Source organism: Diabrotica virgifera, chromosome 4, assembly GCF_917563875.1.
Source record: "Diabrotica virgifera virgifera chromosome 4, PGI_DIABVI_V3a".
Classification (NCBI taxonomy): Eukaryota; Metazoa; Arthropoda; class Insecta; order Coleoptera; family Chrysomelidae; genus Diabrotica; species Diabrotica virgifera.
The window spans coordinates 159,481,561-159,495,837 of record NC_065446.1 but is presented as its reverse complement, the minus strand read 5'-3'; the positions used below and the strand labels follow the sequence as shown (position 1 = coordinate 159,495,837).

At 34.1% G+C, this 14,277-nt stretch overlaps 1 protein-coding gene across 1 annotated transcript in view; it reads right to left on the bottom strand.

Moving 5' to 3' along the window:
- Positions 1 to 14,277, bottom strand: part of LOC126883192 (RING finger protein nhl-1-like) — an 87,687-nt gene that overhangs the window by 58,051 nt on the left and 15,359 nt on the right. The window contains exons 2-4 of the mRNA XM_050648439.1: positions 6,767 to 7,178; positions 3,594 to 3,735; positions 3,352 to 3,539 (exon numbers count right to left, since the gene is read on the bottom strand). Of these exons, the coding sequence (XP_050504396.1) occupies positions 3,352 to 3,539; positions 3,594 to 3,735; positions 6,767 to 7,178 (742 nt within the window). The remainder of the gene's footprint in view (positions 1 to 3,351; positions 3,540 to 3,593; positions 3,736 to 6,766; positions 7,179 to 14,277) is intronic.

The following is a 14,277-nucleotide window of genomic DNA, read 5'->3' as shown; positions in this document are numbered from 1 at the left end:
TTAAAATTTTGAACTGCATCGTAAAATCTTCGAAGAGAAAAAATGTAATCTAATTGTTTATTTACATTGACAAATGTCGCTAAACGAAACTAATTGCTATGTGTTTCTTACCTCATGAATTTTTTGTCTAAACCTTGTATAACAGATGTTAAATTTGACGCCCATTTACCTCAATAAGCTTATCAATTCTTTCATTAAACGGTCTTCTAAGTTTAAAAAATAATATAAAAAGGAATGAATCCCTCTAATTGGCTGTATACCATAATAAAAATTACTTAAGAAGTAAAAAAACTTCCACTGTAAATGGTATAGATATAAAGGGTGTCCCGAAAAGGTTGGTCATAAATTATACCACACATTCTGGGGTCAAAAATAGTTCGATTGAACCTAACTTACCTTAGTACAAATGTGCTCATAAAAAAAGTTACAGCCCTTTGAAGTTGCAAAATGAAAATCGATTTTTTTCAATATATCGAAAACTATTAGATATTTTTTATTGAAAATGGACATGGGGCAATCTTATGGCAGGAACATCTTAAAACAAAATTATAGTGAAATTTGTCAGCCCCATAAAAATTTTAAGGGGGTTTTGTTCCCTTAAACCCCCCCAAACTTTTGTGTACGTTCCAATTAATTCATTATTGTGGTACCATTAGTTAAACACAACGTTTCTAAAACTTTTTTGCCTCTTGGTATTTTTTAGATAAGCCAGTTTTTATCGGGATGCGGCTTCTTTTTTAATATGTTAACATAAAAATTTTATGGGGGTTTTGTTCCTTTAAACCCCCCAAATGTATGTGTACGTTCCAATTAAACTAATATTGTGGTACCATTAGGTAAACACAGTGTTTTTAAAACTTTTTTGCCTCTTAGTCTTTTTTTGATAAGTCACCTTTTATCGAGATGTGGCTTCCTTTTGAAAATATACCTAATAATGTAAATTATAAATAAATTTTCAGATTATTAACAGTTCTCTATAATCATACTTAACCATATACAAATATGTGGTGGATTCGACAAATATTCAAAATATCTCGATAAACACTGACTGATCGAAAAAGTACTAAGAGGCAAAAAAGTTTTAAAAATATTGTGTTTACCTAATAGTGCCACAATAATAATTTAATTGGAACGTACACAAAAGTTTGGGGGGGTTTAAGGGAACAAAACCCCTATAAAATTTTTATGGGATGCACAAATTTCACTTTAATTTTTTTTTAAGATGTTGCTAGTATAAGAATGCCACATGTCTATTTTCAATAAAAAATCAATAAGAGTTTTCGATATATGAAAAAAAATCGATTTTCATTTTGTAACTTCAAAGGGCTGTAACTTTTTTTGTGTGCACTATTGTATATAGGTAAGTGCGGTCCAATCAACCTATTTTTGACCACAGAATCTGTGGTATAATTTATGACCAATCTTTTCGGGACACCCTGTATATTTATTAAAAAATTGTTTCTAAAAAGGTCCAAGTTGGAATCAAAGTAGGTACATCATAAACGTTCTCGGACTAATCAGTCCATCATCAGGTTAGACTCCAGATCCAAAGCAGTTGAAACTAGCAACAGAGTTAGGTCAAATGACCTTTCAAATACAACATTTGAGCCATCTAGGCTAAATTAAAAGCGACAATAAGTCGATGTTTAAAGAAAAAATTATTTTTATATTTTTATATATAAAATGGTATGGCAATGTTATTTTTACAAATAACGCTCTAGGGAAATATTATCATATACAGCGTGTCTACTTGAGTTGGAAACATATGGGAAACTTTTTTATTATTAATTTTACGAAAAAAAGTTATTCTTTATAAAAAGTTCTGCATGCCCCAAAACCTAAGATTCAATTATCAGATATCAAATTTTCTCAATATTATACGAGGTATGTCAAAAAATATGAATTTCGGCTAAGGGTAAAGTACCTTTATTTCTCTCAATATCGAAAATTCTTATGATAAAAAGTTGTTTGGAATTAAAAACTAAGATAAATTTTGCAATTACATGCTTCTTATTGAAAAAAAAAAATATTTTTCTCAAATTTATGGATACCCAACATCGTTTTTAATTATTACAAATATCATAACTCGTTTATTATTCATTTTACGAAAAAAAGTTATTCTTCATAAAAAACTTTGCATGGTCTAAAATCTAAGACACAACCATGATATATCAACTTTTATTAATTTTATACGAGGTGTGTCAAAAAATATGAAATTCGCTCAATATTATAGCTCCTTTATATTTCACAGTATTTCAATTAGAAGGATGTAATTGCATATTGACACATAGTTTTTAATTCTAAACAACTTTTTTAATAACCGTTTTCAATATTGTGAAAAATAAAGGTACTTTACTCTTGAGTGAAATTCATATTTTTTGACATAACTCGTATAAAATTAATAAAATGTCATATCTGTTGGTTGAATCTTCGAATACAGAGATTTTTATAAAGAATACCTTTTTTTCGTAAAAGTAATAATAAAAGAGTTATCGTATGTGTAATGAATAAAAACGGAAATTAGTATCAATAAATTTGAGAAAAATTTGGAAAATATTTTTTTCCAATTAGAAGCATGTAATTACATATTTGAGCTTGGTTTTTATTTCCAAACAACTTTTCATAATAAGAATTTTCGATATTGAGAGAAATAAAGGTACTTTACCCTTAGCCGAAATTCATATTTTTTGACATACCTCGTATAATATTGAGAAAATTTGATATTTGATAATTGAATCTTAGGTTTTGGGGCATGCAGAACTTTTTATAAAGAATAACTTTTTTTCGTAAAATTAATAATAAAAAAGTTTCCCATATGTTTCCAACTCAAGTAGACACGCTGTATATTATTTAACTGACTTTGACAGCTTGTCCTTATTTGTCAAATAATATACCATAATTTATATTAAGGGGAAAGACGCAAAATGTCGCCTGTCAAAATTTTCAATGTGTTTTAAATGTATTCATTTTTTTTAATCCTGAGAACACTAATAAGTATTTTTGAAAAATTTAAACGCATAATGAAAAATTACGTTATTACCTAGGGTCGAAAGTCCTTAGAATAAATAAAAAGTTTCTTTTTAGTGAAATATTTGCAATTAAATATCACACTAAATTTTCTCTTTATTTTCACCCCGGTAACTTATTAAAAAATCGACATTTTCAGGGACTTTTGGCCCTCAGTAATAATGTAATCTTTCATTTTGCGTTTAAAATTTTCAAAAATATTTATTAGTTTTCTCAGGGTTCGAAAAAAATTAATACATTTAAAACACATTGAACATTTTGACAGGCGACATTTTGTGCCTATGCCCTTAATGGATATATGTAATATTCATAGAATATTTTTACCTTATTTTTGCTGTGCTTATTGTCGTTAATAATACCTTCAACTTTTTCTTTAACTAGGTCGATTCTGTTGTTTATCATATCTTTTACAACTGAATTTTGTTCTTTGATAGAAGTTACATCAAGTAAGACATCATGTTCCATTTTCTTAATTTTTTGAATTTTTTTCTCGATACTCTTTTTAATTGTTTCTGCAATTCAAGATATTAATTATTTTTTAACATATTTTTTAATCATAAAATTACCTTCAAGTTGATCACATCGGCCAGAAAAATTTTGTGCTTTGTGATTTAATCTATCTCTGGATTCCTCTACTTGTTTGATTAACAAAGATAAGTTTGAGTCTAATTCTGCCATGTGATCTATCCAACATATAGAACAATATACCTAAAATAATACTTCGCTGAATTAAAAAAAAATAAAAAATGAATATAATTAGAAATTGCTGGAACAAAATACAGAAATTTTTGGTGATTATTTTCAATTGTCACAGACATAATGGTCGAACTATTTTTTTTTGTAATCTTGATGTCACCTGGTCCATCATAGCTTTTTTGACATGAACCCACTTCTTTGTTGTGGCTACTCAGTACAGCACTGACTCTGCTTCTCACTAACTGCTCACGTCCTTATTGTAGCTATAGCTACAATGCACAACACTAAAACTAAGCCTTTACTTGCACAACTTCTCACATTACTCAAGCTCGAACTGTTTAGTCCTCTTGATCTGGGGTTGGTTGACAAGAAGCTGAAGTATTTATGGAGTCTTTTTTCATGTCTTCTGGCAACTTTATTGATTTTATTTGGAATAGATTCAACTTTAACGTCTCTACGTAAACCGTCATTCCGAACTTAGGTACCAAGGAGCACCCACAATATTCCTTCGTATTCGGTTCTGGAGCGTTTCTAAATTTCTATAATTGCTTTTTTTGGTACAGCCCCATAATTCCGATCCACACCGGATTCAATACCTGTTTGTAAATGAATACTTGGTTCTGGAGGGAATGAGGGAATGTTGATGAGTATCTACCCATCAGCCAATACATATTTTTTTACTTTATCTTCAACTGTTCAGGTTTATTTTTAACATGTTTCTTCCATTTGAGTTTGACGTCCATATTTAAACCCAGATATAGTCCAGAGAAATAAGATTTTTCTCGTGACTCATCCCCCTCCAGGCCGAGACCAAATTTTTTGAGTAGTATGGACATCTATAATAATAACCTATATGTTTCCTGCAGCCGATTTTGATGATATACATAGTTATAAACAAATAAAAATCAAAAAACGGTAAATTTTCGCTTTTTTCGTCTATTACCAAAAAGTTAACCATTTTAAACAAATTTGAGAATAAGAAACTTAAAAAACGTATAAAAAACTTTAATATGGCGTTCGCTGAATATGTCTATCCTTATTGGTTGCTTAGAAAATTGCAAAATATATCATAAATTCTGAGTTTTTATAAATATTCATAACTTATGTAAAAATTAACTTAGAACCTTCTTATTACACGAAATGCTGAGACTTCTGGTGCTTAAATTATACCCTAAATTTCAAAGCAATTGGTCAAATTGTTTAAAAGTTATTTAATTTGTTTTTCCCAAATTAATTTTTTTTGCAACACTGAAAGTCAGAAAATTATGAGGTTACAGTAATACTTCGGACAGTTTATGAAAGAAGAAAATTTATACTATTAACTTAATTAAAAAAATGACAAAAAGTAATTTTAAACAGTGTAAAATTATTTTGCAAAAACATGTCGATTTTTTGCTTACTTATAAACAATTAGAATAACTTTTTAACCGTTACCCGTAGAAAAATTATGTTTTCATATTTCGAAAGACTGGATTTTTATACACATTTAGAAAGAAAAACATTTATTCTAGGACAATTAGGGACGAAGTTAGCCCCCCTCCCGTTTTCTAAATTCACATGTTCTTGCGAAATAATTTTGCAATATTTAGAATTATGTTTTTGTAATTTTTTTTTATTAAGATAATAGCGTAAATTTTCTTCTTTCATAAACTATCTAAAGTATTATTGTAACTTCATCATTTTCTGACTTATAGTGTTGCAAAAAAATTAATTTGGGAAAAACAAATTAAATAACTTTTAAACTATTTGACCAATTGCTTTGAAATTTAGGGTATAATTTAAGCACCAGAAGTCTCAGCATTCTGTGTAATAAGAAGGTTCTAAGTTAATTTTTTTTACATAAGTTATGAATATTTATAAAAACTCAGAATTTATTATTTATTTTGCAATTTTCTAAGCAACCAATAAGGATAGACATATTCAGCGAACGCCATATTGAAGTTTTTTATACGATTTTTAAGTTTCTTACTGTCAAATTTGTTTAAAATGGTTAACTTTTTGGTAATAGACGAAAAAAGCGAAAATTTACAGTTTTTTGATCTTCATTTGTTTATAACTATGTATATCATCATCAAAATTGGCTGCAGGAAACATATAGGTTATTATTATAGATGTCCATACTACTCAAAAAATTTGGTTTCGGCCTGGAGGGGTTTGTGTCACCAACAGGATATTTTTTTCCTTATTTCTCTGAACTAATACCCTGTTGTTTAAGATAATTGGGAGATAATTGATTTTCTTGTTAGTAAAGTTAATATGAACTGAATTCTGTTCATTGAACATTAGGAAATATTTTCTTTTTCTTTATTAACAGGCCGTCTTTGTCAAATGCTTTTGCGATATCCAAGAATACTGCTGAACAACGATTATCCCTTCCCAATGCTTTCTCTTTTTCAGTTATTATTCGATGGATGTGGTCAATTGTGGAGTGTTTATCACGAAATCCAAATTGGTGTCGAAATATTTTCTTCTATTCAATTATATGGTTTATTCTTCGTAGTAGCAAATTCATTAATTAGGTAATTAGCAATTTCTAGGTAATTTTTTTAGTATCTCGCCATTGATCAGGTCAAATACAGACGATTTTTTTGTATTGATGTTCTTGATTAATTTTTGAACTTCTTTTGTAGTAGTCAATTGTATGTTAACAGAATGTAGCTATACTTGTTCATCATATACATAAGTTTGGTTGAAATAAGTCCAAGGGTTTGGTTGAAATATATTTACTAAATAATCAGCGAGCTCCTCCAATTTTAACCCTAATTTTTTTGGGGTTAAGACAGTTTAAATTTATGTGCAAATGACGCTATTTTTTGTTCGGTAGGTCATAACCTGAGGTCTTCTGGAATAGTGTCATACTCGGCTAGAAGACGCCAGGGTGTCTTGCTCCGTGACATTCGATGTATAAAAAAGATTTCCTCCACCGTTGCCTGCCAGCATTCAATGGATACCATCTTAGGCTCTTACTGGAATCTGGCAATAGGGCAATTAAAAAAAGGTTATAGCGTAATAGTATCTTTATAAAATTATATTATTTACTTACCTGCATGCAGTGTTGACAGACATGCGCCTGCTCTTCACATATAGTTTGACACTTAACACATCTGTAATCAGCGGGAGCCTTTACGACGGGAGTAGGAACAGTTGGGTCACCTTCCAATAACTTCAACAACGTTTCTATGTGAAAATTTTTTGGTAACTCCTCTAGAGATTCCAAACCATTACGCAATACTATTTCAGTTTGGCAAACTGGGCATTTTGCATTTTTTAATTCGCTGGAAAGAGTTACTTTTGAACTTGGACCACTTTTTAAAACAAGATTTTTTGCTGTGACCAGATTTTTTAGACACGATTTGCAAAATGTATGTTGGCATGTAAGCATGCGAGGCTCCTTCATTTTCTCCAAGCAAATTCCACATTGTACCAATTCTTCTAGTACTGCCAAAGAGCCGTCCCTTAAAAATGTAATAAAATATTAAACATATATTTTCGATAATTAGTTTACACGATGCGATAAGACGTATTATGTAACTAAAATATTTTGGCGAATGGATTTAGTGTCCGCAGTCATATAAACCCAAACAAACAACAACAACTAAAATATTATCTAAATAGTATATCGTTTAATAGCTGTGGAGAAAAGGCAGGCGGGCTTGAGATTTAATTGTTTAGTTTATTCTTGTGAATCTTCAAACACCTTGTCTTCTCTGGGGTTGTTGGTGAATTTTCTGGAGTTGTTGAATGGACTGTATTATTTGAAGTTTCTATTTAGTACGTAAAAGATAAGACTAACACGATACAAACTTTTATTTCTTTACGCACTATAGGTAACAGGAACTGGTATACTATTAGGCCAGGGGCGTAACAGAGGCCCCCGCAGCGTGAAGCTTGCGGGGGGCCCCAATCGAGCAGGGGCCCCATTTTGTCGTCTGATATTATGTAAAAATCTGTTATAGGTGCATATATGATTTTACTTTGTGTGTTTAAATTTAAAAACATAAATTTCTAAATAAGCGTATTCGGCAAATGAATCATCTCATATCCAGAAACTTAATCCTTTCCGGTCTCACGAACTTTTATGAGTGACGACAATAAACTATAATGCTTTGTATGTGACTATTGAAAGATTTGAGAATTGGCAATTTGACTAATTTTAGAACAATATTTCTAAATCTAGAAATGCACTAAATTGATGAAACTGGACTATTCGGGGGGGGGGGGGGGTTTGAGGTGGCTAAACACGAATATGCCATCAGAACAGATTTTTGGATCACCTGGTGCCCAAGGTCACTGCAAGGGGCGTCATCTTCTGGACTTTCGAGGGCTTTCGGTATTACATTGATGCAAACGGATTAGTTACGGGTTTATGGGGTCGCTAAACACGACAATGCCATCAGAACCGACTCCCTGTGCACCTGGAGCCCTGGGGAATTTTGTGGTGTTAGACATGAATGTGCCATCAGAACAACCGGATCACCTGGTACCCAAGGTCACTGCAAGAGACGGAAAATTTGGATTTAGGTTCTAGTTACACTCCACTTCAAAGTTGGATTTATGCCGTTGGTTGCTTTTACTTCGGGGGGTGACACCCCTTCTTGGGGTGAAAAACATACGTTTAAAATAAGTCCCGAAATGTATAAATTGACTAATTATAAGCAACTTTTGTTCTAAAGAGTTTTTTATCTATGTTAATACTTTTCAAGTCATTTGCGAGTGAAAAATGTTTATTTTTCAACGAAAACAACGTTTTCAGACGGGTTTTTCGCAGTGGCGGCTCGTGATTTTTACAATAGGGGAGGCTATACCTAACTGTAAAATATCTAGACAAATTTGCACTAGCAAAAAAATGCGCCAAAAAATGTAATTTAAGGCCCCATCTTTTGACCATTTTTTATTTACATTTCATAATATCATCCTAATTCATAATTTCATGATATCATATCATTTTAAAAATAGTTAGTCTAATAGTAAAAGTTTAATACCAAAGTTTGTGTAGTTTATTTGTTAACAATTCCATCTATTTGTAAATAGATACCTATGCATATCAAAATAAATACAGATTTGAAGTTTTGCAGTCCATACATAATGAAGCTTCAAATTTTTTAAGACACTCAACTGAATTTTTTTAATTCTAAACGCGGCCTACTGCGAATTCAGAAACACGATAAATTACCGATATTTTGCTTTGATTTAGAGATATCGGAAAAAGTTATTTGAGCAAGTTGTTCCAAATATTATTATAACCCCACATACCAAATTTCATAACAAAATTCGCACTTTTAGATTTTTCATTATTTTTAGTCAGGACCCTAAAATTCGTTGTCCCGAGACGCACCCAACCACCCAACGGAGCTGAGAGTACTCTGCCTCCCTTGGTATATCTCCGGGCAGCGTGTGATGCCGCCGTAGCTGGCTACAGACTATGCACGATTCGCGATTCGTGATGCGCGATTCGCGATTCGTGGGCAGTGCACGCATAGTGTGTAGCGGCTAGTTCGTTGAGTGATTCGCGATTCGTGATGCGCGATGACCGATTCGCGGTCGGTGCACGTTAGTGCACGAATAGTGTGTAGGGTCTTGTGCGTTGAAAATCGATTCGTAAACAGCATGATTCGTGAGTGCATAGTAATTCGCTCTTGGGAGCGGTAAATTAACAAATATCAAAGGCTGCGCATCAACAAGAACCGTTGATTCATGGAATTATTTTTATTTTTTATTAAATTATTATTTTTTACAAATATTTTTATAGTCAGCAATAAATAACATAAGTTTTTGTACAAGAATATATGAGTGTATACAATAAAATATAGATAACTAAACTGTAATTGTTATTTCATCTCATATGTCCCCGGTTTGTCGCAATAGACCAGGGCATTTAGCACAAAATAAATAAATTTTTAAATACAGCACATAGAGACTTGCAGTTTTTTGCATTATGTTCAGGATGACGTCAGGAAAAAAGTCTACTATTCAAAAATGGGTGGAAATGCATAATTGCACTGTAAAGTGCATAAAATGCATCCAAAATTGCATAAAAATAAAGTCAAAATCAGTATACTAAGGAACACAGTTTATTATTTGGGGGTTTTTTTCGGTCTCTGAATATGATTACGCCATCAGAACTGATCCCCGGATTATCTGGTGCCCAAGGTCACGGCAAGAGACGTCATCTTCTGGAGTTTCGATGGTTTTCGACATTAAATCGATGCAAACGGATTACTTACGGGTTTTAGGGGTCAATAAGTACTAATATGGCATTAGAATTGACCTACGGAGTACCTGTTGCCCAGGGTCGCTACTAAGGCACGTCATCTTTTGGAGTTTCGAGGGATACCGGCACTAAATTGATGAAACTGGACTATTCGGGGGAGGGGGGTTTGAGGTGGCTAAACACGAATATGCCATCAGAACAGATTTTTGGATCACCTGGTGCCCAAGGTCACTGCAAGGGGCGTCATCTTCTGGACTTTCGAGGGCTTTCGGTATTACATTGATGCAAACGGATTAGTTACGGGTTTATGGGGTCGCTAAACACGACAATGCCATCAGAACCGACTCCCTGTGCACCTGGAGCCCTGGGGAATTTTGTGGTGTTAGACATGAATGTGCCATCAGAACAACCGGATCACCTGGTACCCAAGGTCACTGCAAGAGACGTCATCTTCTGGACCTTCGAGGGATTTCGGTATTAAATTGATGCAAACAGATTACTTACGGGTTTTTGGGGTCGCTAAACACGAATATGCCATCATAATTGAACTTCGGAATACCTGGTGCCCAGGTAAATTGATGTAAACGAATTGCTCATGGGTTTTTGGGTTTACGGAATACGAACTCTACTATGTTGATCTATTTAATTTTTTTACATGAGTTTTATTATTCCAAAAGATAACGTGCTTTAGGCACCAGGTGCTTCGGTGTCTGTTCTGATAGCGTTTTAGTGTTCAGGTACCTGAGAGACACATGAATAATCCATTTTCATCAATTTAGTACCGAAAACACTCACAACTCCAGAAGATGACCTGCCTTAAGTACCAGATGCTGAGTGGGTTGGGTCTGATGGCATCTTAATATTCAGCAATCCCAAAAACTTAACAGTAATCCGTTTGCACTAATTTAGTACCGAAAACTATCGAAACTACAGAAGATGACGTGTCCTATGTATCAGGTGTCTGTTCTGATGACGCAATCGTGTTCAACAACGCCAAAATCCGATTAGTAAATAATCCATTGAATGCCGAAAACCCTCGGAACTACAGAAGATGACCTACAATAGGCACCAGGTGCTCTGAGGGTGAGATCTGATGGCGTATTCGCGTTCAGCAACCCCAAAAACCTATGAGTAATCCGTTTGCATTAATTTAGTACCGAATACTCTCGAAGCTCCCGAAGATGACGTCCCTAGCAATAACCTTGGGCACCAGGTTCTCCGGGATTCAGTTCTGATGGCATATTCGTATTTAGCGACCTCAATAAGCCCTCAGTAATCCATTTGCATCAATTTAATGCCGAAATTTCTCGAATCTCCAGAAGATGACGTCTCTTGCAGTGACCCTGGGCACCAGGTGTTCCGTGGGTTTGTTCTAATGGCATATTCGTGTTTAGCGACCTCAAAAACTCCCCGAGTAATCCATTTGCATCCATTTTATCCCGAAAACCCTCAAAACTCCAGAAGATGACGTGCCCTAGTAGCGATCCTCGTCACCAGATACTCCGGAGTTCAATTCTGATATCATATTCGTGTTTAGCAACCCAAAAACACGTAAGTAAACCGTTTGCATCAATTTAATACCGAGAGCCCTCGAAAAGATGACGTCCCTTGCAATGACCTTGGCCACCAGGTGGTCGAGAGGTCTGTTCTGATGGCATATTCGTGTTTAACGACTCAAAAAACCCCCCGAGTAATCCATTTTTATCAATTTAATGCCGAAATCTCTCAAACTCCAGAAGAGGACGCCCCTTGCAGTGAGCTTGAGCTCCAGGTGCACAGGGAGTCGATGTTGATGGCATATTTATGTTTAGAGACCTCAAAAACCCGTAAGTAATCCGCTTGCATCAATTTGATACCGAAAGCTCTCGAAACTCCAGAAGATGACGTCCCTTACAGTAGCCTTGGGCACCAGGTGATCCTAAGGTCTAGCCTGATGCCATCTTTGTGTTTAACCACCTCAAAAACTCCCCGAGTAGTCCAGTTACATCAATTTAGTGCCGAAATCCCTCGAAACTCCAGAAGATGACGTGCCTTAGTAGCGACCCTGGGCACCAGGTACTCCGTAGGTCAATTCGGATATCATATTCGTATTTAGCGACTCCTAAAACTCCCGAGTAATCCGTTTGCATCGATTTAGTGCCGAAAACCATCGAAACTCCAGAAGATGACGTCTTTTGCCGTGACCTTGGGCACCAGGTGATCCTGGGATCAGTTCTGATGGCGTAATCGTATTCAGTGGATCTCAAAACCTCCCCAAATAATAAATTTTGTTCCTTAGTATACTGATTTTGACATTATTTTTATATTTATGCAAATTTTGATGCAGTTTATGCACTTTACAGTGAAATTATGCATTTCCACCCATTTTTGAATAGTAGACTTTTTTCCTGACGTCATCCTGAACATAATACAAAAAACTGCAAGTCTCTAGGTGCTGTATTTAAAAATTTATTTATTCGGATGTTTTTAGTGCTAAATGCCCTGGTCTACAATGAAAATGTGGTGTTAAGTCCGCGTTCTTGTTGCTTTTTTAGTGGAATTAAAAACAATTGTAATTCAATTGTGCAGTATTTAGTATTTTAATAATTATTAAACAAATTAAATATAAACAATTGAACTTAGAAAATCATCCACGAAAAACGATCAATATTAATTTTTAAGGAACAAACAATAATAATTTTTATAATTAATGTCAATTTGGGTTCCCATTATTTTAGGATCTTGAAATAGAGATTCGCTGTACTGAATCGAACGATTATTATCTGTTTTTTTTTATATACAAACAACATCCTTGCACGTACATAAAATTCAGCACCATTTATTAATTATTATCATATACATATTATGTAAAATTTGCCTTAAGTATATAGGCCTGGATCCCGTGTACCAAAAAAAAGTTGATTAACAGCAAGCTGAAAATTTGTTAATAGCTTAACGGTGTCTAGTCGTACAAACTTTGATCTACGGGAACACTGAAACAGGGGAAGTTTTAATTGTGGAACAGGTTAAAAATTTGGAAAGTCAGACTACGAAAACGTCCCATGTATTTTGTCGGACAGAACTTCCAATTGATTTGCTACCCTTTCACTAAACTCTCATGCAAAAAATCAGACTGCTATTTATCACCTGTCATAATTCCTGTCATTTGACATTGTTCTACGTGTCGGACTTATTAAAATGCCCCGTTGGTGATAAATACCAGTCTGATTTTTGCATGAGAGTTTAATGAAAGGGTAACAAATCAATTGGAAGTTCTGTCCGACAAAATACATGGGACGTTTTTGTAGTCTGGCGTTCTAAATTTTTAACCCGTTCCACAATTAAAACTTCTCCTTTTCCAGTGTTCCCATATATCACAGTTTGTCCGACGAGACACCGTTAACCTATCAATAAATTTTTAGCTTGCCATTAATAAACTTTTTTCTTAGTGATACACTCCATCATCTGCGTTTTTACGTTTGTTTGCAACCTTCTTCTTCTTCTTTTGCGCCATGATTACAAAAATAGCACTAGCTATTGCCACATCATCGTCACTCTCCATATTTTCAGTGCAGAACTATGTATAAATACATATAATTTAAAAATAATTATATTTATACTAATAATTATATTATACGATGCTTACACTCTGTGAACTAATTTGAAACTGCGATGAATCAGCAGGCATCGCGCATTACGAATCGCGAATCGTGCATAGTGTGTAGCGAGCTGATATCGAATTACACGCACTACGCATCGCGCACTACGAATCGCGAATCACGCATAGTCTGTAGCCAGCTTTAGATGCCACTGTTTAGGCGGCACACATAGTGAAAGCGGTTTCCGCTAGCGGGCAAACCGCGCGGTTCTCGCGCGCAAGTATGGTAACACAGTGAAGACGGGTAAAAGCGAGAGAGATCGTTCAAATCTGGCAGTTGCGTCTACTACTTGTAGCAAAATGTCGTCTTCCGATGATGATATAAGTAATTGCTTTAGATTCTGTTTTGACTAAACTGAAAAGAAAGAGAGTTGATGTACATCCTATTAATCGAGAAAGATTAATTTATGGAGAATATCATCATCTATTTCAAAAATTAAAAGATAATGAACGATTCTTCCAGTATATGAGAATGACTCAAGAGACTTTTAAATATATTTTGGAGAAAGTGGAGTATCGTTAAAAACAATATTAAACGCTCAACTTACAGTCAACCAACAGAATATCGAAAGAGTTGAGAATATACATATCTGGGTACGAATTTAAATAGCGAATGGGACTACTCAGAAATTGAACAGCGAATAATAAAAGCGAAAGCAGCATACTTTAGAATGAGACCCATTTTCAACAGTCGAGACATATCATT